Source organism: Nanorana parkeri, unplaced genomic scaffold (assembly GCF_000935625.1).
Source record: "Nanorana parkeri isolate BGI_ZX_2015 unplaced genomic scaffold, ASM93562v1 scaffold16, whole genome shotgun sequence".
Lineage (NCBI taxonomy): Eukaryota > Metazoa > Chordata > Amphibia > Anura > Dicroglossidae > Nanorana > Nanorana parkeri.
In genome coordinates this window covers 2,888,991-2,913,649 of record NW_017306284.1, presented here as the reverse complement: position 1 = coordinate 2,913,649, position 24,659 = coordinate 2,888,991, and the positions used below count along the sequence as shown (strand labels likewise).

Genomic DNA, 24,659 nt, shown 5'->3' with positions numbered 1-24,659 from the left:
ATATACATACCTTTACATACATTTCCATCTTTACTTTTGACCAGTTACTGGCCTTTTTGGCTGTGGAAAGTCCTTATTGGGCCCCTTTCACACAGGTGCCATGCACGGAGCCCCTGCGGATCGGAGCAGTATGGAATGGATGTCATCCTTGCAATGGATATGAAAACTGAGCTGTACGGACCTATGTTAGGTCAATGGGGAGGCAGATGTGGGCAGACATGTGTCCATTAACATCCAATTACCACCAACCAACCATGATCAGGCCTGCCAAAAGAGAACTCTGTCAATATTTTTTCCCGGACCTTGATGGACTCGAAGGTAATTGGATGCACGTTACATTGAAAAACTGACAGGCAGACCTGATCAGACATGGGTGTGAAAGGAGCCATAGATATTGGTATTGTACTGTGAATCCAGTCCAGTATGGAGATGCACCCCTAGAGAATGTGGTGTGGGGGTATAGCTCGAATGGGGGATCACCTTCCCTGGGAAAAACAGTCCAGGCAGCAAAGTTCTTTTTCTCTCTGAACACATCCAACATGTAGCTCTCTCAGAAGGCTGTCTGAGTCCCAGGCCAGAGCAAAACCATGTCTCAGCCTTCCCCTTTTATCTCACCTGGACAAGCATTCATCAAGCAATCAACTATCCAGGTGAGACCCAAAGCCCGAGCTGGACTATCCGGACCCAAAGTCAAAGCGAAACCCTGGTCAGGGTTCCGCTATTCATGCACATAGGATAGAAAGCGAGGGGAAACATACCGCCCCTCAATGATGTCCCCTCTCCTTATGTCACAGTGGTCATGAGGACCTGGACTCATAGGAAGTTACCAGTGACCAAGGAGCACCAAGATCCTGAGTTGTGTCAGCTAAACAGCTAATTGCAGTGGGACAACGCTGTATTTGATGGGCAGGTAAGGTTTTAAGGACAACGCTGCACATATGGTAAGAAAGATTTATTAAATTCCAAGGGGGGAATGAAGTTCCCCTTTAAAAACCACTTTACATTCACCTTCCCCATTGAGCACATTTCAATGCATTTTACCAGATGACAACATTTTACCAAAATGTCCTGATTTTTATGCAGTGAAAACTCCCAATTTCACTTTTTGTCTATTATAGTTCTGAATTCAGAACTGAAAAGGAAGAGACAGTTGTGGTAGCAAGAAGGACAAAGTAATTAGAACCCAGAAGGGAAACAAATAAATCTCCTCGGTTAAGATAGGATTATAACAGTTGAAACAGCAATTACAATCAATTAACCCCGCAGTGTCTCATAAGTGACACATTCTCTTTGTTGTGTCAGTGCTGCATGAATCTTTCCCATCCTTGGCCTGGTTTACCTCTTTGTCCTCCATCTTTAATGTTACAAGTTATTATATTGACAATACAGAGTAATATGTACATTCTGTTCTGCCCACTCACCCACACTCAATGTTTTAATCCTTGCCCTGTGTGTGTGTTGTCTCATTTTCCTGATGTGGGTGATGATTCCATCACAAAGAGCAAGTTGGCAAAGAACATGTTTCTCTGTGGTGACAGATACAGCTCGTTCTTATGAAATGACGGTACAATTCTATTTATGTCAGAAATGGTATGCAAAAGAGATGCTGCAGATGACAATGCCTAATGTGAACTTAGCTTAGTATGAGGGCAGTAATTAAATGAACACTCCTAAAAAAATATTGAAACACCCTTTAATTCACTTCCATTTTAAGGCTGCATGGTGATGTATGTCTTAGTAATATCCCCTTCGGACACCATACCATGTACCCAGAATCCAACGGGTGCTGGAACAACTGGTGGATGGTAGCACAGTATACTATTTAGAAGATATGTTGTCCGTACACCATTCTGCTTCGGAACGTCATCTTTATTCATATTGCTTTAGCATGACATATGGATTCAACGTTTCGGAGCCTCACAGGGGCCTAACTTTCCAGATGTTGAAATGTCTCTCGGCGTCCTCACATCTAATTGCAGGTCAATGGACCTGCAAAAGCTGTGATGACATTAGTGGTCCTTACAGGGGCGTCCCAGGGCCAGGTGTCACCCGGAGCGGAGACCAGGTGACACCCCGCCGTGACGTAATCGCGCATGTGTGTGATGTCACCACGCGCGCGCACGATGGTGTCATCGTGCATGCACGGTCATCTAAATGACGCCTGCCGGCAGCCATCTTGGAAGTGGATGCCGGCAGAGAGAGGAGGGGAAGTTCACCCGGCGGGATGAGGTATGCCGCCGGGTCCCTTCCTCTCTCCTGACACTGTCAGGCTCTCGGTCCATGACCGAGTGCCAGACTTTATAGAGGAAGTGACACCAAAATGACTGTCAGTCATTTTGGTGTTATCCCTCCAATGGTGTCACCCGGGTGCGGGCCACACCGCCCTTGTGACACCACTGGGTCCTTAGACTGCTGGAGCGAAGGGGAGAAGAAGCTGGGGAAACCGGTCCAGCAGCCTGGACAGAGATGGCGGGAGCAGGGATCAGGTAAGTAAAACCTTTTTTTAATAGTGTCCCCTAGACATAAACAAACACTTGACCCTTGCAGTGTGAGGGTAATATTCTTAGTGCGGACCTTCACACTCAATAATCAAATTCTACCAAGGCATCACTCTATGTATGGTGATTAATAATAACATAGACATGTCAGGTGTAAAATGCTGTGATTGTGAAATACTTACACTTGCAGAACATTCACTTCCTGCTTTGAAAGGGAAAAAAGACTTCAGCTTGCCAAAGCAATGCACACTGGGATTGCCTTGTCATCAGCAGAGCATTGCTGGGAAATCTCATCTCAGTGAAAGGCATTTTCCGCCCCTGAGATAATGCACATGGTTGCATTTCCTAGTCACATTAACCAATTTTCAGGAAGTAAAAGGAAATCTAGTAACCTGCCCTTAGTAAACATGGCCACTGTCAGAAGACTGGGGAAGAAAAGAGAAATAATGTATGCAAAGAATGCAAAGCCGGGAGTGATCTAGAAGTATGTGTTTGTAAACTGTCATTACTAAACATTTCTAAAGGTCAAGACTTATGGGGGGCATGGGGATCTGGGAAGTTGTGGGGATCTAAAGGTGTGTTTGTTTATTATTTTAAAGATAAGGGTAAAGGTCCGTAAAGGTTTAATTCAGTGGGACCTCATAGCATGATATAAATCATTGCTGCTACTTCACCTAACAAGAAGAACAATGTCTGCAGAAAATGAATAGCAGATTTGTAAGCGTGCAGAATTTTGTAGGGAAATGCAACTGTTCATGAAACTCGAGTCTTAAGAACTGCCATTGAAGAAGCTCTTTATCAGTACAGGGCCAGAGGGCCTCAGAGAAAACTTTTAAGCAGTCAATGTCTGCAGCTGAAATAAAGGAATGTCATTAGGATGCTGCAGAGCGAGCCGGCTAAGCATCCATACTGCCCACACACTATTCACAACACCATAAAAGATGCAGAGATGCTGACATATAAGCATTGCAGGAGATACAGGCCTCTGCAGAGAATGTGGTTTGTTCTTTACAAGATATGGCATTATGTATGAAGCACATCCATAGAGTATCCAACACAGCAATATAAAAGCCACCCTATTAGTCTGTGTATGGTGCGCACGCTATCATATGAGCCTGAAACTGCATCGCTAGAGACCAAGAGAGCTGTATACAGTATATGACCGTACTTCCTAAATTTCTCAGAAGAGAAAGAGGACATCTTTAAAAAAAAGTATGTAGGCAAAGGACATGTTCCTGCTATGCCCCATTTTACAGAGACAATTAAGCATTGTCACTATATTCCCTTTATCCTGACTTGCGACAGGCTTACTAAAATGATACTCTGCTATTTTGCACATTCAGTGACAACTCTATAACAATTGGGAGATGTGGAGGGATTCTGTAGCCTGTCAAAAGACAACTTGGCAGGGCTGACACCATTTCAGTCCAGAAAAGGCATAGTGCTGTCAGACCACAACAGGAAATAGACATCTGAGTGCATTTCTAGCAGATCAACAGTTTTTTGGGGCTTGCAAGGTCTGGGATAAAACATAGAACATGTGCATGCTTTCTAAAAATAACCTTCATATGTTTTTCTTTTTTTTTGCCCTGACTTACACTTTAAGGAGGTCTGGAGACATGTCTGTGAATGTGCTTTATGTCCTGTTCATAAAGATGAACTGTGCTTTATGTCCTAATGTTGGAACCGTCATAAATTAGAATAGGATATACACTACTGAGGCACCTGGATAGTTCTGGGCGACTTCCATACATGGTCTGGGAGCTTTATTAGGTTCTTTAATAAACATACGAAAGCACCAAGTGATAGCTCCTGGCCAGGTACATACTGACAGCTAATGTTCTTCTCCATATTATCCCCAGGCAGGTCCTTACATCACCTTGTTCACCACAAACACATCTGATAGAGCAAAACATTTGCACTTATGTCAACTTTTTTGAAAAACGTGTGTTGCCCCCTCCTTACGTCTGTATGAACCCTTACTCTTAAATATAAAAAGCCAATTTCCCTTGAAACTGAGGTATAACTACAAGAGGATTGACCATTCCTTAAAATTCAGGGGAACCGAGCCCTGTTGTAATTCTCCCACTATGTCCAGCAGTGTGCTCCCATGACATAGCTGCTATGTTAGCTTCTAGAAGGTTTGGGGAAAAAGAGCACCCCATATCCCAGTTTTGTTGATTTAAGTACAACTAAATGCAAAGCTTTTTCCCCAATTCTGAATAGAGTAAGAAATATTAAACCCTGTTCAGGTTTTTTTGGACATCCATGTCCCATCTGTTTAGAAAACTGCCTTTAACTGCCTGTCTTTACACACAACAGGAAATAAAAGGAAATCTCTTAGTCCATTGTCACTGCTGGACATTTGAATTCCTCTAATTTTCTGTTCTGACGACAACGCATTACTTCCTTTATAGCCCCAGTGTCACCAGGACAAAAAAAAGGGAGAGTCTCTCCGATGGGGCCATAGACAAAAATAAAAACCTGACTCTAATCTTTCACCACTCTAAAAAAAAAAGTTTTTGATTTAGATACACAAAAGGAGAACAGGGCCATCAAAGATATGAAACTTTTATTGAATTGGTTTACCCGTGTAGCTGTAGCTTGTGCCAGAAACGAGCAGGAACTGAGATGAACAAATAGAATAATGAGGCCATATCTCTACCATCCTGTCATGTGAATCATAGAGACACGCAGTGTTTTCCTATCAACAATAGATTTCAGATCAATAACAATCTACAAAGCTTAGCAATGAATCACAATCATGATTAAATGGTGCAGTGAGATTACCACTATCTGAGATGTAATGACAAGCCAATCATTACAAAACTAGAGGAAATGGGAGCCAAGGTGGATTAGTTGTCCATAGTGACCAATGACATTTCACCTTTTAACCCTTGGGATACTGAAGCAAGGAGTGTGATTGGTCGCTGTAGGATCCCTGTTTGTTAACCTATTTTCTTTTCTCTGCAAGTTTTCATACTTAAGCAACTTTTATAAAACGTGAGCAAAGCTATACCTGCTAACATCTTTGGAAAACTATAATAAAATAAAGACTTGCCAAAGCATGTTGATGGTTGGCAAATTGTGACTATTTTCCATGTGACTCCTTTGATTTTTCAATCAAAGTCTGTCAAGCCAGGTGATGGACAGGGCCACCCTCGGCTTGAATTTTGGCTGATTCACAGAAATCATTCAAAATTAGTGCAGGGATGTAGTATTTTTCTAATGCCATTTTGTAATATCTCATTGTGAAGTTAGTCAGCTCACCTGTGTGCTGGCTAGTGTCCTTTAAGTGTGGAGTGATTATTCTCAGTCACCTGCTTTGTTGAGTTTGCTCCAGCAGGGTGTGCTTGAGATAACATTCCATGTTAAGGATGTTTACTACCATATTTACTACCTGGCCAATAGTAAAAAATGTCAAAGTACCGCACCAATAACACCGCTTCTCAATAGTTTCATAAAAGAACAACGTTGTTCATAGCACTCATACATTCATGCATTCATCCTATGGGCCCCACACAATCTACGGCAATTAATATCTTTAAGGTTCAAAGGAGATAATACTCCCAATTCAACACCTGGTTCCTATCGATAGTTGTGCCCCTGCTTGGCGAAGATATCAGATCCAAGGAGATGGATATTGCACGTCTACTTTGAGAATATAACTGTAATCAGTTCTTTCTGCAAGTAGTACATCCTAGGATATGGTGGATACAATCTGTTTATCAAATGTTGAAGAGAAGAAGTCTCTATAACTAGTGTAATTTGAGATAATTGCAGTCCACTAGGGGCATATATATATGCATCGTCCTCCATACATAAACACCTTTCGTTGATCTATTAGTTAGGGAATGTAAATCACATAATTTTTTGGGACTGTTCGAACTTTCCCATAAAGATCAATTCCTCCTGATGTTGGATTTTATTCAAGGGGGAGACCCGTGCGGGACCTATTCGTACTTGGTAGTCATCAACCGTACTCACAGTTTGTTGTCTTGTATCCCTCCTTTTTGTGTCCGGGAAAATCTTGATGACTTTGATGACCAGTTGCAATTATAAAAAGGGATACATTTGATATATCAGAGCTCCAGGAAACATATACCCCCTTTCTTGCTTACCTGGCCAATAAGCAGGCTTGGGGGCCTGTTATAATATCTGAGGCATGTCCTGGCACATGGTCTTCCCTGTATTGTTTTCACCCCGGGAGGATGCATCTGTAACCATAAGTCTTGTCCTTAGGCCTGAGGGCATGGGGATCTGGAAAGTTGTGGGGATCTCTACTCCTGGGAGGTATTCCTAAATTACTGGCTGCCATGGAGTGCTACAGGCCTTGAGGAAGTGGAGCTGCAGATGTCCCCCACATGTAGGTGGTGAGTGACTGAGTTGGAAACTACACAGGAACCTTTAAAGTTTAAGTGTCTAGTCAGTGAAGCCTTATGAAAGAGGGACCAAGAAAGTTAAAAGACTATGCAGAAGATCAAGGATTGTGTATGTCAAAATCTACAGATATCCTGTGCTACCTTCACCCTCGTTCCCTTTTATTCTTCATGCATGTGCTATTAAAATCTCTTAAAATCAATTTAACGTGACTGGCACCCATCATTCATACCATCCAATGACAAGGAATTCACCCTGAGAAGAATGCACCTAGCACATTTATTAAATATCTCATGCAGTTCCTGGCACATGGTCTTCCCCCTAAGTGAATCTGGGACATTCGGAATGCCACTATCTGGTAATCCATGTTTAGAGGCCATGTTTCTATAAACTATGTGCCAGGAGGTTACCAAAAGCACTAAATTAGAATCGTGTATGGCCAACTTTATCCATTGTGCCCCACTGGACTTTACACAAGGACCTGTGTTATGTGGAGTAAAGTATTACTTCGGTCATATACTAGTTGATTTTCTACGAAGGTTCCTATGAACGCATCAGAACATTGAATAATGCCATCAGAGACTTGAGAATGCCATTCAAAATTTAGTTTGATGTTAACATTCAATTTTGGAATGAATGGAGTTTCCGAACCGAAACCAATTCACTGTTAAAATGTTGTTTGTTCAAGAAAAACATTTTCATCCTGCTCCCTCCATTTTTTTCGCTGCACTCAAAACAAGCTTGGATTTGACCTCATTGAAGCAGAAAGAACATTCATAAAAGTAACTTTTGACACAAGGTGCATGTATGCAAAGCTTATGTACACATTATGGCACACTTACATGGCAAGTGTGCCCTTCTCCAGCGCTGTCCGATCTCGGCTGACAATCGTTGCTCCATCCACCGCCGCCACCATATGCTTTGCTGCTTATTCCGGGTCCCCCCGTTGTTCTCTTCATCCATTGGGCTGCCTCTGACGCACGCATGCATGCGCACAGGAGTTATATCATCCTTGGCACCCGGCTCCATTCCCGGCATATAACAGATACCGTACTGTGTACTCAAGAGATTAAAAAAAACTGCTAGAGGTGAGAAGCAGACGTTATTTGGCAGAAGAGACTTGGCATGTGTATTCTGCCACAAAACTCTACTTTCTAACAGTTTTTTTTATTTTGTAGGTTTACTTCTTTAACTATTTCTATTAACTTCCCTGCTTTAGCTATTAGAGAATTGAACTAATAAAAAAAAAATGTCTATTGGTGTATGGCCGGCTTGAAGTGCGAGCTTGACACTTATTTGAAATGTGTGGAAACACACACGGCTTATCTTCCCAGGTCTTTTTACTTTCATTCTTTTGTTTCTAGAGCACACCCGGCTTTTTTTCTTTGTAAAATCCTTTGCTTTACAAGGTTTTCTGAGAACACCTAACAACCAGCCTGCAGTTCTGTAGGTCAAAGCTTCTAAACTCAGCCCACCCAGGTCTATCTGCCGTCTAATTCTGCACACCCACTCACGTTCAGAAAGAATAAAAGTGATGTATTTTATGTGCTCCCCAGTGAACTACAGAAAACATTGCATGCAGGGAAATGTACAGGTAGTTTTACAGGAGATAGATTGTTTAACATAGAATGGCTGCCAAGAAGCTGTATCTCCTCCCAGAAGGCCTTGTGTGACTGTGAAAGATCATGTGAACTATGTATTATAGAGGACCTTCACCCTCCCCAACCCCTTGTAAAGTGTATCTAAAGCCAATATTTTTTTTTGTTTGCTCTTGGGTACCATTTTCACTGGGACTGAAAGTGAGGGAAAATCCAAAATTCTTAAAGGAGAACTATGAGGTGAGTGCTTTTCACTCACCTCATAGTTTTAGCCAACCTGTGACAATGAAACTGTCACAGGTTGGCTCAGTAGATCGGGAGGTGAGCGAACACATACCGACGTTCGCTCACCTCTCGATCCTGTCACAGCTCTCTGCCGTGACCGGGGGGGGGCTGGTCAGACATAATTGTCGGGATCCGCTTCAGCTGCGGCATCCCAGTATACCGCGAGCAGTAGCTCGCGGTATACTGTGGCATCTCAGTATACCGCGAGCGGCAGTTTGCGTTATACTGAGCTTAGGGTGACAGGAGGATGCTAGTTTGTGTCCTCCCGTTACCCTAAGGAGAACTATGGGGAAAAGCCTCAACACCATAGTTCTCCTTTAATTGTCACTGGAACAAGAATAGAGGGAAACTCCATTCACCTTGTCTCACACATGTGCCATATGACTCTACACCCATCTGATGAAAACAAAAAGCCTTTCCTCCCAAATCTTGCTAGATGTTGCAAAATCTCAAGAGATCTCCGAAACAAAGTTTTTTTTTCAGCTGAGCCATATACATAATGTGGTACAGCGCATGCGGATACCATGAGACGCAAATGTCATTGGTGTGCCGCCAGAGAACAAGGAAGTAGAAGCCCGCCGCCGATGATGATTTTTTCAAATAGTGGCAATGTTTCCGATGCACACAGAGCTCTGAGACTGGGGAAACAGTACAAAAAGGAGGCAGCAGTGACACTCACCCATGGAGACAGCCGACTTTTTCTCTCTCCCCACCCAAATCACATAGACATCTCTTGCCCAGCTCTCAGCAACCAGGGAAGATAGTCCTGGAGCAAAAGAAAAGAAAAATAGGCGGAAGGACTACATGACAGGGTGGACAGGGAACTCGGAAGTACGGGGTTGTTAGTGTTAAGGGGGGATGGTCACTTACCTGATTGGCCGGTTTCAAGAGTTGCAGGAGGGCCTCCTTAGTGGTCTGGAGGGGGGTGGAGTAGTACTGGTTCAGTCTGGATTTGCCACACGGCAAGCGAGCTTCACCCCTGCAGCTGCTTTGCCTCTTGAAAGACAACCAGAAACATGACTGATTTAAAACAGTTATTGGACCAACTGAAAACTGCTGCACAATTGCAGGGTCCAAACTGGCTACAGGATCAAGTTGCTACTATCCTGCAGGACGTCCAACAACCAACCGAGCATCGGGCGACACGGGCTAGGAGGTCCAGGCCTCCTGAACGTTTTTCGCCGGAACACGGTGCATCCAGTGGGGCTCAGCGCCGAGTTAGGAGCCCCTCCAGGGACCCTTCAGGTCCACCATCCAAGCGCCCACCTGCGCTTCCGCATGGTGCCCCTGGGAGGAATCCTCGTCGCAGGCGGAGCCCCAGGGAGAGGGTTCACATTCAGCTGCCACCTCACACCCTTCTGGCCTGTGTCCCGCCCAGCTCCTAGCAACTAGTGACGTCACTGGTTGCCAGGAGCTGGGCAGGTGGCTGACTAGAGCAAGGGCCATACACAACTCCCTGCCCAGCTTTTAGCAACCAGAGTGGGCGGGGTGATGTGTATGCCGGCAGGATGCTGGCCAGAGCGCCCCAGGTTGCTAAGAGCTAGTTGGGGAAAATTGTATGGCCCTTACACATCTCCCTGCCCAGTACTTGGCAACTCTCTGGACAGTGCCCCACCCAGCTCCTGGCAACCAGTGATGCGCAATTTGTTGTAGATATGCCCCTGGGAGGCAGTTAAGTTCTATTCACTTTGTTTCAACATATAGATTGTACTAATACACTCAGGTTTATTAAGGGAAGGAAGGTCCACTTTAACGCAGCATACCACATAAATGTCAATGATAGTTTACACACATTTAAATGCAATTGGGTTTGCGCCTCATGTATTTTATGTGCATGTTAATGTGCATTTTTATGCATGTTGTGTTACTTTGTTCTGTCAACCATAAAAAATGTAGTTATGTTGAGGTTGTTATGGCAAGGGCAGGTTACTCTACACTGGAAATGTGTTAAAACAAAATGGTACATGCATTTTTATGTGCGGCCATTGCCATGGATAGGCCTACAACACATGTCGACAAACGGACCTGCCAACACACGCCAACACAGCACACATGTGTGAACCGGCACTATTATAAACAATGGTAAAGCTGTGAACCTTCATTGACGCACTCAATAAATTGCACTGAACAATACAAAATCGACCAACCACCAGCTAACCCTTTAAAGGACGATTTCATTATAAATATAAAAGTCTAGACTCAGTCAGTCAAAACAAGTGATCAATGAAATAAATTCGACGTACAGAAAATAGTTTTGTTTTAGAAATATCACTTGACATATTTACTAAGAGGATGAATGGAGACATCCATATAAAATTCATTCAAAAGAGCTTACCTCACACGTTACAATCTGACTGTACGATCCCCATTAGATTGATTGGATAGTTTAGAGCCCTCACATTACAATGTTTTGGCCAATCATAAGTTGATTGTACGTCAAGATTGATGTGTGTGAATTGACCCTCAACACACCTACAAAATAAACAGATTTTGACCCCCCCAAAGAAAATTGAATTCAATCTCATCCGTCATGGTTAAAAGTGAACCTGTTCCTGAGAAACAGGTTGGTGATAGGCTGACACCTTCATGAAAATGCTTGTTGCCGTCTACTATACTTAAAGTGACATTAAACCCTCACATTTTTTAACATAAACCAATACTGTAACGTGCGCCTTACTGTAATCCATGGTTGTTTCCCTTCTCTTTGCTGCTCTTCCTTTTAAATCTGTATCTGTTCTCATGCTGGACAGAACTTCTGTTTTGCAGCAGACTGCCTTGTCTCTGAAATGGATACATGGTGGATACGTGGTGTCTGTGTGTAGGTTTGTAACCTGAGCCAGCACTACAGGAAGAGGCACTCAGCTACAAAGGGAAGTTCTCCCCAAGCATGAGAAGACATGAGGATTTAAAAGGAAGAGCAGCAAAGAGAAGGGAAACTACCATGGATTACAGTAAGGCGCACATTACAATATTGGTTTATGTTAAAGAATCTGAGGGTTTAATGTCACTTTAACCCCAGCTTAGAACAATTACGCATATCAGGAGCTTTGACTTCACTTGCTACATTCTTGCTCCAGCTCAGAGACATTTAAAAAAAGGGTTAACTGCTCGTTTTAGTCTAGGGTGGAAAATAAAAAATGTATACTAACTCAATCCTTTGAACTGGCTTGCTCTTAGACCCGGTTCACACCTGAGCGTTTTACCGCGCGTACGAACGCTCGGTAAAACGCCATACGCCCAAAGAAGTACAGGAGCTTTTTTGGGGCGTATTAACGCGCGTATCCCGCTGTATCCATCAGGATACAGCCGGATACCCCCTCGGAAACTTGCATTTGCCGCGCATTTATTTTACCGCAAATCGCGGTAAAACCGCCAAATGCGATTTTCCAATACGTTAAGGTGTGATCCCAGCGTAAGACCGGTCTCTTCCACCTCTCCACCCCTCCTCTGCAGCGGTCTAAGGTTCCATACACAGTGTATAGGATGTGAAGACGCTGAGGCACTGCAGCGGAGGAGGAGACGGACAGGAGGGAGCGCGTTCACAGCCGTCTGGCTCGGAGGGTCAGGTGAGTATAACTTTTTTATTTTCCTCACTAGACAAAAATGAGCGGTTAACCCTTGCAGTGTAGGGGTAGCCCCACTGCAAGGGTTAATAAAAATGTTGCCAAAAGTTCTTCTTTAACACAGACAATCAGTAAGGAGGTTAGAAATATCAGCTAGATTTTTCTTTTAAGACTGGTATGCAATAAGAAAATAGTTAAAGCTGTACTAAATATATACAAATAAATGATATTCGTCTGTGTAAAAAAATCAGGCGATGTGTGACCGTAATGTTGTATCATACACACTGCAATTGGCAGGCAACTTCAATCATGTTCCACCAATGTCCAATCACAAAAACAATCACTAATAGCATCAATCAGTTGAAGGTGTCAATAAGAACTGCTGTCGGTAGATTGCCTTGCTCTATTGGTAAAGTGGACGGAATTGTCTGAAAATTGCTGTGTGTGGCCAGTGTGATGCGTCCGTGGATCTGCAAGTCTCAGCATGTGTAAAACGCCAACTACTACACCACAAAGCGAGCTAAAATCAGCCCAATAGACAACATCAATGACAAGTTAGAATATACAAATCGGCTACAAAGTTGCCAGATTTCGAGGGACATCCCCAAGTCTTAGAGGCCAGTCCTCATAAACTTCCTTTACTAAATGCTGGCCCATTGCACAACAACATTTCCTTCTTTTCTGGTGTTTTTCTCCTATTCTGTAGCTTTCACAACACATTTTTGTGAACCGAATGGAGAGACACAAGGCGCAGTCCCGAACCATGAAAGTCAACAACTAGACAAGTGTTGTATGTGGCTCATGGGCTGCAGATGAGGTGACATGGCATGACATCTGTCAGTATCTGGTTGGTGGGGATGAAGATGATGAGGTGACAGGGTGACTGCTCTCACCGGGGTGAATGGATCCTCTCTTGTCCCTCACAGCGGACTCCGCTGAGCCGTGCTCCTCCTGGCACGCATGCCCCAGCCCCGTTGGGGGGATTTCCGTGTCGGTGCTGGTCAACCAGGTGGACTCCGTCTCCCTCGTCCAGCTCTCGTAATAGCGAGGTTCTATGGCATCGGCTCTGCTTCCTCCGCAGCCCATGGTGCCCTCAACGACGCAGCGGCTGGGGTATCCCGCAACCGACGCAGCTTCGCACTTTTCCAGTTGTGGCACGGATATGATTAAATCGAGATACAGGATAGGCAGTGAAGCCCGCGTAGCACCATGTCCGTTCAGCAAGCAGGCAGTACGATTCCGGGGGGTGCACACATGTTAGGGGTTGCTGGAAAGTGACGGTGTGATGCAGAGATGGAGAGGGGGGCTTGTGCCTATAAAGTGTAATTATTCTTGTGCGCAACCCGTGGCATGCCTACCTATCGCTGAATGCTGGATTCCCCCCCTGCTCCTCCACATACTCAGTGCATGCTCTCTTACTAATAAACATGAGCCTCCCCCTGATGGATGGGAGTGAGCTCTGCTGACGTCGTAGCTGTGCCTGGAAGATGCAGGAGGACCAGTCTGCAGACTGTGGATGCGAGGAGGATGCAGCGGCTCTTTGTGTCGGAGAGCACGGTGGGGAAGGAGGAGTTGGATTGTAGCTTCCCCCCCCCCCCCCTTCTTTATGCATGGGTCCTGTGCGGCCATGACGTCACTACACATTCATCACTGCTCACACACGTGTGCTGCCGCCGCCGCAGTCCACTCTCCTAACCATCCATCGCTAGAGAATCCCCAATGCCTGCTGGCGTCATCAGAGGTCTATAATATGAAGGGGACGCAACCTGCTGCAACTCTGTTCAATGCATACTGCAACATCGTCCGCCCTGATGTCTTCCAATCCCCATCCTTGTCCAGGGCCTGGTTCACGCCTCAGCGTTTTCACGTGCGGATCTATCAACGCGAACACGTGCAAAACACGCATTGTAATGCAAGTCAATGACGATTGTGTGTGTTGCGCCGCGCGTACGAGAACGCCTGTCGCGCAAAAAGATACAGGAGCTATTTTTAGGTGGATGTTGCGTGGTTTTGGTCCCATAGGCATCTCTATTTTAAAACAGCAAAAATGCGCATAAACACGCAAAGGAAAACTCTTGAAAACCACGAGATTCTGGGAACGCCTAGGTGTGCGCCAAGCCTAAAGGGAAATCACAGCGCATGTTCAGTTCTTGGTGGAACATTTATGTCAAAGTAATTGTCGTGATGAAAAGGTTACATTTGCTCTGTTTGCATCATTTGATACGGAGTTTTGGGGCCCATGTACGTGGTGCATTAAAGCAGAACTCCAGGGGAAAAGATTCTTAACCTTTGCAGTGGGGCTACCACCGCACTGCAAGGGTTAACTGCTCGTTTTTGTCTTGGTTAAAAAAGAAAGTTATACTCACCTGATCCTCAGATCCAGCCGGCTATGACAGTGTTCCCTCCAGCCTGTCTCCTCCTCCACTGCAGCGATGGTATGTCCCTCTGCATCCTCACGTGCTATGCACAGTGTATAGAATGTTATACTGAGGGACCTCAGACCGCTGCAGTGGAGGGGGAGAGAGGCTCAGGGACCGGTCTAAGATCAAGCTGGCTCTGAGGATCAGGTGAGTATAACTTTTTTTTAACCCAGACACAAACGAACACTTAACCCTTGCAGTGCCGGGGGAAGCCCCTCTGCATAGGTTAAGAATCTTCTGTAACACACGTGCGTTACAACATGATTTATCTCATGCGTGAATGTGCTTTGTATTATGGCAGCCCATTGAAATGAATGGGCTTCTAACGCACAAAAATGTCCCACAAGTCGGACATGTGGTAAACATTTTGCTCCAGGTCGGGTGTCACCCGGTGCCGCCGCCAGGTGTCACCCAGTGGCACGTCATCACGCACGCGTGTGACATCATTACGCACGCAATGACGTCACGCACACTGAACTGCTGGCCCCCATCATTGTGATGGATGCCGGCAAAGACAGAAGGTCCCTCTCCTCTCTTGTGCAGCTGTCAGGCTCTCGGTCCATGACCATTAACTTTTCAGAGGGGGGGTGACACCAAAATGACTGTCAGTCCCTTTGGTGGCACCCCCACTGATCATGGACCGCACCCCCCCTTGTGACGCCACTGGCTGCAACGCACTATGGTGCATGCTGCAGCACATTGCAACACACGTGTGTTGCCTTAGTGCGTTGCAATGCTATTAAAAATGAATGGCACCACAATGCATTGCCCCTGATTGCGGTAACGCACAGCTTTTTCTCCAGGGGTGGTCAGCATTAAGAGCCTTTTCAATGCTCTAAATTAGGGGTAGGCAACCTCGGCACTCCAGCTGTTGTGGGACTACAAGCCCCACAAGGATTTGCAAAACTGAGAGCCGCAGGAATGGCTCCCAGAAGCATGATAGGATTTGTAGTTTCTGCACAGCTGGAGTGCCAAGGTTGCCTACCCTTGCTCTAAATCTGGGGTGGGGAACCTCCGGCCCTCCAGCTGCAGTGAAACTACAAATCCCATGAGGCATTGCAAGTTTTTCACAGCCACAGGCATGACTCTCAGAGACAGATGCATCATGGGATTTGTAGTTTCACAACAGCTGGAGGGTCGGAGGTTCCCCACCCCTGCGCTAATTTTTTTGGGGGTCTGTTCACATCATCGGGTTGTGGTAATCTGCAGTAAAATGTGCGTTTTTACCACAATGTATGTTAATGCATTCAACACAGTTGAAATTTGTTGCCGTGCCATTTCAGAATGAGTGCACCAACCACAATGTACTTGCAACGCAATGCATGGATGTGAATGATTTGTGCGTTGCAGTGTTCTGGGTTTTAAAAAAATGAACCGTTTTAGTGTGTTGCATAGCTGTGGCTGCCGTTTCAAAATGAACTGGTTGCTTAATGCAAGGAGCAATGCCGAATGTTAAATATGCATACGTTTCCTCAACGCACTCATATAAACTGGCACTAATAATATCAAATAATCATACACAGTACCTACGTACCAGGGACGTGCGGTCAGGGGAGGCAGGTGGAGGCGGAACCTCACCTAGAATTATGCTTCTATCAGGTTTCACAGCAGGGAAAGCCTACCCGCTGTGTAACCTGTCATGGACGGAGCGCTGCCTGTTAATTTCCCTGTGTCTGGGAACATTATTTGGACATTACCTGCAACCATAATATGAAGAATATGCAATGAGTGTATCGCTGCATAACATCCAATTTATTGTACACTGACCCCTATGTACGATCCCATTAACCCTTTCGCTGGTCATTGTTTTGTCATGCTTTACTGGCTCCAATGCAAAAAGAAATAATAAATGCACATTTTTTCTTTTATGAATATGTGTGCCTTTATTTTTTAAAGGTGGACTGTACCTTTAAACTGTTGGGGGGCCTATGAATTGAAAACAGCCTGGGGCCCACAATACAATTAAGCCACTGCTAGTACGTAGTGGTAAAAACATGCATTTTACAGCAACATGGTGTGAATGGATCCTTAAAGGAAACCTCTGCTGAGCGAAAGAAAGGGTCCAAATGTGGTGTGAGTGGATCCTTAAAGGAAACCTCTGCTGAGCGAAAGAAAGGGTCCACATGTGGGGTGAGTGGATCCTTAAAGGAAACATGTGCTGAGAGCAAGAAAGGGTCCACATGTGGGGTGAATGGATCCTTAAAGAAAACCTCTACTGAGAGCAAGAAAGGGTCTAAATGTGGGGTGAATGGATCCTTAAAGGAAACCTCTTCAGAGAGCAAGAAAGGGTCCAAATGTGGGGTGAATGGATCCTTAAAGGAAACCTCTTCTGAGAGAAAGAAAGGGTCTAAATGTGGGGTGAATGGATCCTTAAAGGAAGCCTCTGCTGAGAGAAAGAAAGTGTCCACATGTGGGGTGAATGGATCCTTAAAGGAAGCCTCTGCTGAAAGCAAGAAAGGGTCCAAATGTGGGGTGAATGGATCCTTAAAGGAAACCTCTTCTGAGAGTAAGAAAGGGTGCACATGTGGGGTGAATGGATCCTTAAAGGAAACCTCTTCTGAGAGAAAGAAAGTGTCCACATGTGGGGTGAATGGATCCTTAAAGGAAACCTCTGCTGGGAGCAAGAAATGGTCCACATGTGGGGTGAATGGATCCTTAATGGAAACCTCTGCTGAGAGCAAAAAAGGGTTCAAATGTGGGGTGACTTTAGAAAAATTCTGGGATTTTTTTGTTGTAATGAAAATGTAATTTATTGTAGTGAATTGCTGACAGGTCTTCTTTAAAAAAGCAACATTGCAAACCCACCCTGATCATCTGCTTCTCTTCTACAGAGCTCCCTGTGGGTATTCAGCATTCAGAAGAAGCCATTGACACTGCAGTGGTTCTGGGTGTTTACAATTCATTGAAGCCTTCAGAATGTTTGTGAATCTACAAACAACTTCACAGGAAATGTCTCCAGGCTATTTAGTCTTTGCATTTCCCCGGCACCCCAATGCTCACTTGCCGCTAATGATAAATAAACAAATACACACATTGAAATGTTTCATTTATTCATTTTCCAAATAATTGGCTAATCATTGTTATGTCAGGTGATGGTGGCTCCCTGTTCTATGAAGAAAAGGAAAGAAGCTTCCTCCTGTACTCATCAAGTCAGGGACAAGTCCCACCGGGACCTTGATAAGGTCAAGGATAATCTCATTCTTTATTGTCCATCATTCTCGCCATTGTATCGGCTACAAGCAGCCAATGAGCATTGTTCTCAGCCCTCCATCTGGCAGTAAGTCAGGGTCAGAAGTGTGAGCTCCATGGCCCTGCACATCCAGATTAATAGACACTCTTCCAAGGCCAGGTAACCAGCTTTATACAAACACGGCATAGCAATTCTCACAGGTGTAATACATGCGCTGCTAAGACAATAGGGGGACATTTATTAACCAATTAGCTTCAAATCAGGCTGCCTGTCATACAGCAAAGTCTATGCCACTTTTTTGTGTATTTGCAACCTCTGCGTCTGGAATTCTGAAATCAAACTGAGATACAGTATTTCCCACCTGCTCTGTCAGCTGCCCTTCTGAAGTGCCATTCATAAAGTCACTATTTGCATTTCCAAGACATGTTACTGGGGCTACTGAAGGATCATGTAGAGTCTGGACTCTGAATCGTGGAATGGGAATTCCTTATCTTTAATATCAGAAATTTCAGAGACTTGAGAGGTGGTCTGAGGGGAGCTGTATAGGAACATTGCTACTGAAAATTTTGATCAGAGGCCTTATTCTTATGGCAGTAGGATTCCGTTCTTTATGCAGTTAGAGATGGTCACAGGTTTGTTTTAAAGTACTAATAAAGAAAATTATTATAAACAAGCTGGCCGGCTCTGACAGCGCTCCCTCCAGTCTGTCTTCTCCGCTGCAGTGATGGTACGTCCCTCGCGTCCTATACACTGTATCCCCACTGCAAAGGTTAAAAGAGAACTATGGGGTATGTGTTTTTCCCCATAGTTCTCTTTAGGGTCACGGGAGGACACATACTAACCTCCTCCCATGACCCAAAGCTTAGTATATCGCCCGCGACTATTGCCCGGACTATTGCCCGCGATATAATGATAGCGCCACAGCCAGGACGCATCCCAACAATACTGTCCAGATCCACCCAGCTGCGTGAGTGACAGCTGGCTCTGCCTATCTACAGGCAGAGCCAGCTGTGCCTGCCCCCTCCCCGTCTGTTCCTACACTCAGGGCTGGAGGATTGGAGAGTGGAGGGGGGAATCCGTGCGGGTAGCGGTGACTGACAGTCACCTCTCACTGCAGGAAGACGATCGGGAGCCGATCTATGACAGCTTCTTTGTCCTTCCCGTCCTTCCCCATCTCTCCTAACTGAAACTCTGTACATCAGTACGAGCTCTGCCTGGGAGAGAATGTGCAGAAGCCTGAGCTTTGCAGCCCTGACCGAGTGATCACAGTTGCAATGCTTTCCAGGCTTGAATGCAAATATTAAAGAAAAGCATTTTTTTGTTGTTATATTATTAAATATTAATTTCTTAAATTTTTGCAATAGGTGAACTTAGCCTTTAATATTTCATTCACAGTATCCCCAGTATAGAGGAAAAGGATCTCTTTAATATTTCATTCACAGTAGCTCTGGTGTAGAGGAAAAGGGTCTCTTTAATATCTCGTTCACAGTAAATCTGGTCACATCTAAAGCTGCGGGGTCCACAGGCTCTGGAATTGGAAGAAAATGGCCATACCTCCGTCATACGCTGATTTAGGAAAATCTGCCAGGGATGTATTCACCAAAGGATACGGTTTTGGTTTCATAAAGCTTGACTTGAAAACAAAATCTGAAAATGGACTGGAATTCACAAGTTCTGCATCAGCAAATGCCGAGACCAGTAAAGTCACTGGAAGCTTGGAAACAAAGTACAAATGGGCAGAATATGGTCTGACATTCACAGAGAAGTGGAATATAGATAACACACTGGGCACAGAGATCACAGTGGAAGATCAGCTAGCAAAAGGACTGAAGTTGACCTTTGACTCTTCATTCTCTCCTAACACTGGGATATATATTCTCCCCTGAAGAAGCCCTGGTAGGGCGAAACATGTTGGAATCATGAGAATGATTTACTTATCATGCGTTTTGTTTTAAAAAAAAATAATATTGTTAATTGATGTGATATTACCTATACAAATAGATCAATCATGTTTTAATTGTTCCAATTATGTTTTATGATATGCGATATTAAATAAATGAATTTTTATATATTTCTAACATTAAGAGAGTTAATGTATTTCTTAAAAGCACTTTCTCTTTTCGGTAATGGCACACCCTAAGGGCCTGTTCACATGAGTTTCAGGTCCTGATCAGGTCTGGATCAGGTGCGGATCTGCAGACGCGGTGCTATGTGTTTTTGCCGCGTTTTTGATGCGTTTCAGTTAAAAAAATATATTTTTTACATTTTTTTTACTGGAGTGGGGCTGTCAGTATGTTAGCTGCAGTGCAGTGCGTTTGACGTGTTTTGCGTTTCCAGACCGTACAAAATGTGACATGCAGTATTTTTCTGTCGTAACCTGAACGTACTGCGCACGTGAGAACTGTAGCCCATAAAACACATAGGGATACATTGGGATGCATTTTTAGTGCAGGAGCGTACGGATCAGGTCAGCACAGAAAACGGGCGTCGTGTGAACAGACCCTAAAGTGGAATTTACTTCATATTGTTTTCACAGTAACTCTGGTGTAGAGGAAAAGGGTCTCTTTAATATCTCGTTTACAGTAACTCTGGTATAGAGGAAAAGGGTCTCCTTAATATTTCGTCTCTTTAATATTTCATTCACAGTAGCTCCAGTATAAAGGAAAAGGGTCTCTTTTAATATTTTGTCTCTTTAATATCTCATTCACAGTATCCCCGATACATGTCACTGGTTATCCCCGGTACAAAACATGTCACTGGTTACTTGTGGCATTAATTATAGGGGCATGTTTTATATGCAATACTAGCCCCCCCGCCCCCTTTCAATTTATATTTAATATAATATATATGGTTACCTTTTAGTAGTGGAGACAGGAGAGTGAGACTGGGGCGGTGCCGACTATTTCGTCCCAGACGACAGCATGTGGTGGAGACGGAGGATGACTTCTCCCTCTCCCTGATGTCACTTCCTCCAACCCAGTCCCAGACGCAGAGGAGAGAAACAGAGGGAGAGACTCAGCCGACTCTATAAGTGACAGCGCCGGTGTATGATACAGTACATCCCTCAGACTCGTAACTTCATCGGACGTCCGGGGTGGTGTCCGTGGGGGTGTGAAGGACTCAGCCTTGTGTGCATGCACACTGCGAAATTCATCATATCCAGGGCTTGGCCAGTCAATACATCTGATGGCTAATGAGCATGTGTGGGTCCAACAAAGCTCTATATATGTTATTACTTTACGTTTTTGTTGAAATTACTGTGTTGAGTATGTTATTTAGGTGGGAGGTGAGGGTTACTTGGCCTCGCAGTCAGTCAAGACCTTCCGTTCGACACTTCACCAGATGAGAGGAAAGTAAATATATGCAGCAGCAACTGTGGCAGCCTGGCTCGCATCAAGTCTGATCCCCCCCAGGCTCAGGCCCCGGTGCAGTCACACCTGCTGCACCGGCGGTAGTTCCGCCCCTGCCCTGGTATAGAGGAAAAAAGTATCTTTAATATTCCATTCACAGTATCCCCGGTATAGAGGAAAAGGGTCTCTTTAATTTCTTGCAAGAGTCCATGAACCCATCGCACTCCTGACCGCTTACTCCAAAAATGGGTGCTGCGGTGATCAACGGGTGGCAGCCGTTACATACATAGGTAGAAACAGGGACACCTGCACTCCAGTTGCAATGCAAAACGTCTATTTATTGATGTGGTGCAGCATATCATACAAATGCAACGAATATGTCTTTGCCTGAAGAAGGGGATCATGTGTGACCCCAAAACGTTCGTTGCATTTGTATGATATGCTGCACAATGTCAATAAATAGATGTTTTTGCATTGCAACTGGACTGACGGTGTCCCTGTTTCTATCTTTAATATCTCGTTCACAGTATCCCCGGTATAGAGGAAAAGGGTCTCTTTTAATATCTTGCTCACAGTAACTCCGGTATAGAGGAAAAGGATCTCTTTAATATCTTGCTCATAGTAACTCCGGTATAGAGGAAAAGGATCTCTTTAATATCTCGCTCACAGTATCCCCGGTATAGAGGAAAAGGGTCTCTAATATCTCGCTCACAGTATCCCCGGTATAGAGGAAAAGGATCTCTTTAATATCTCGCTCACAGTATCCCCGGTATAGAGGAAAAGGGTCTTTAATATCTCGCTCACAGTAACTCCGGTATAGAGGAAAAGGGTCTCTTTAATATTTTGTCAAAATATTTTGTTTACTTGCAGCATTTGTTCTTTTATGAACATTTTTTTGAATCACTTGCAATGTTCCATTGATCTTGCTTCCTAATGTATATTTAATGGGTCTGTTTAGTTGTTTGTCTGGAATAACGTGCAGGCATACAAGTAGCTTCTTCTGACTAATCATTTGTTCCTTTTTCGTGGTGTCCTCGGCAGCTCTACCTGTAGTCTGCAGATGAATGGAGAATACTTGTGGGTTTTATTAGCGACATCAGTCTTTTGATTAATGCGAGCCTTCCTGCAGTATTTGGCTTTCATCCAACACAGTCACCTACTCTTCCAAGAATCCATAGTGGTCATATATCGCCTGTCCTTATAAGAACAGTTTATTTAATAGAGTCTGATAAACAGGCAAGGTTTAAAAGGATTTGTTTAACACTATTAGTATGGATTTGCTGCAGAAGCAAGCAGCGCTGTTCAAACTGTGCTGATGCTTTGCGCTGCCGTACCGCACCCACATTAAAGTGAAGTATAGTGCGTTGTAACATGCGTTGCAGTAAGCAGCCCATTCATCAGTCATTTCCTAACAGGACAGAAAGTGGTGAGAATTCTCTCAAGCAGGGACACAGCCATATTTTCAGTAGAGTGTGGAAGAGTTAGAACCTCTCAATGTTTTTTTTCCGCATAATTTTTATTAAGATTTTCACTAGGGATGCTCCGATGCCCATGATGGGCATTTTCATGAGTACTCGTGAAAATGCCCCAATACTAAAAGCCTATATCGGCCCTTTAAATTTTTTAATATATTTGGCTGCTGTAAAGTCCCGCAATTGCTGGGGACCTCGTGGAAGCCTTTTGGGAACCTCGTGGAAACCTTTTGGGAACTGTTTACAGTGCCGGCCGAAGATCTCCTCCTTCCTGGGGAACCCCACCACCCGCACCCACCTCCGAGACCCTGAACAGCCATGATGAGACCCTGCACAGCCTCCTGAGACCCTGCAAAGCCCTTGTGAGACCCTGCACAGCCTCTTGAGACGCTGCACAGCATCCTAAGACCCCACACAGGCTCCTGAGACCCCGCACAGCCCCAATGAGACCCCACACAGCCCACTTGAGAACCCACAGCCCACCTGAGACCCTCCACAGACCTCCTAAGATCCTTCACTAGAGACATTAGGCCAACACCCCAGAGCATCACCGAGTATTTAGCTTCATTCTTCATTGCTGGGATTTGTAGTCTTCTATAGCCGGTTGCGATTAGGCATCGCTGTATAAATGAATTGCTGGTATTTGTAGTCCTCTATAGCTGATGGTATTCTGCATTGCTTTATAATTTAGTGTTGAGATTTGTAGACCTCTATAGCCAGTTGCCATTCGGTATTGCTGTATAATGTATTGCTGGGATTTGTAGTCCCTCTACAGCTTGGAGTCATGTTTCCATAAGCAGATACAAATTGAAATTGTTACAACAGTATCCATTTTGGGTCCTTTTAATGTTTTTCTTGCTGTCTGTGACTTCCTGTCCCAGTGGCAACCACTCCTACCAATCCTGATATGTCACAGGGACAGGAAGTGAGGGAAAATCTCACTGATGGGGTAATGGACACAAATAAAAACCTAAACAGAGTTATGATTCCAGTTACTAGTAAGATATTAAACAGTAATATAATTATTATCATAGGCATGCACTGGCGTATTAAAACAATAACCCACACATTAAAAAGTTATGGACTTCTGGACTATTAAAGTGGAATTAAAGCCAAGTTAAAAATCAAAAAAATTTGGATAGAGGGGCAGGGGTGGGTTATGACCCTTGTCAGTTTTTTCTTTTTTGCCATTTTTGTCCCATTTAGGAGATTTCCCTTCACTTCCTGTTCGATAGCCACCATAGCAAGTGAGAGGAAATCCCTCCAAAGTGAAGGAAATCCATGGTTGTCACTGAACTGGTATCCTCGTTGGAAGATACCCACGGTCCAGACACGGTCCCATTGCTGACCGGCACTTGGTTATGGCTGAATAACAGTGGATGTGCCGGTGTTCTATCAAAAGGTTCGCCTTGTCGAGTTCTCCGACTGGTGACGTCACATCCATTGACTGCCAGTAGGAGATCTAGACCACATGGAGCTACTGCGCGTGCCCATGGAATCCTTGCCGAAATCTCTAACTATTGCCACTGCACCTGCGCTGCGCCGTCGAATTTTATAAAAACACTCGGCACTGCGCCTGTGCGGCTATCGGCTTCTATAACGTAGGACAAATATAACTTTGTACTAGGTTTGAGAATCCGATGAGCCGATAACCACAGTCGCCACAGCGCCTGCGCGGCTATCGACTCATTGGCTCCTATAACCTACGACAAATATAACTTTTTACTAGGTTATAGAATCCAATGAGCCAATAGCCACGCAGGCACAGTGGCAATAGTTAAGAGAATTCGGCTACCATTCCATGGGCATGCGCACTAGCTCCATCTGGTCTAGATCTCCTACTGGCAGTCCCCGGATGTGATGTTACCAGTCGGAGAGCACGACAAGTGGAAGCTTTCGATAG

The 24,659-nt window shown here is 44.6% G+C and overlaps 1 protein-coding gene across 1 annotated transcript in view; it reads right to left on the bottom strand.

Annotated features, from left to right (window-relative positions):
* The window catches only part of BAALC (brain and acute leukemia, cytoplasmic), a 49,310-nt gene extending 35,790 nt beyond the window's left edge, over positions 1 to 13,520 (bottom strand). The window contains exon 1 of the mRNA XM_018559196.1: positions 13,218 to 13,520. Within this exon, the coding sequence (XP_018414698.1) occupies positions 13,218 to 13,410 (193 nt within the window). The 5' untranslated portion in view covers positions 13,411 to 13,520. The remainder of the gene's footprint in view (positions 1 to 13,217) is intronic.
* Between the last annotated feature and the right edge of the window lie 11,139 nt (positions 13,521 to 24,659).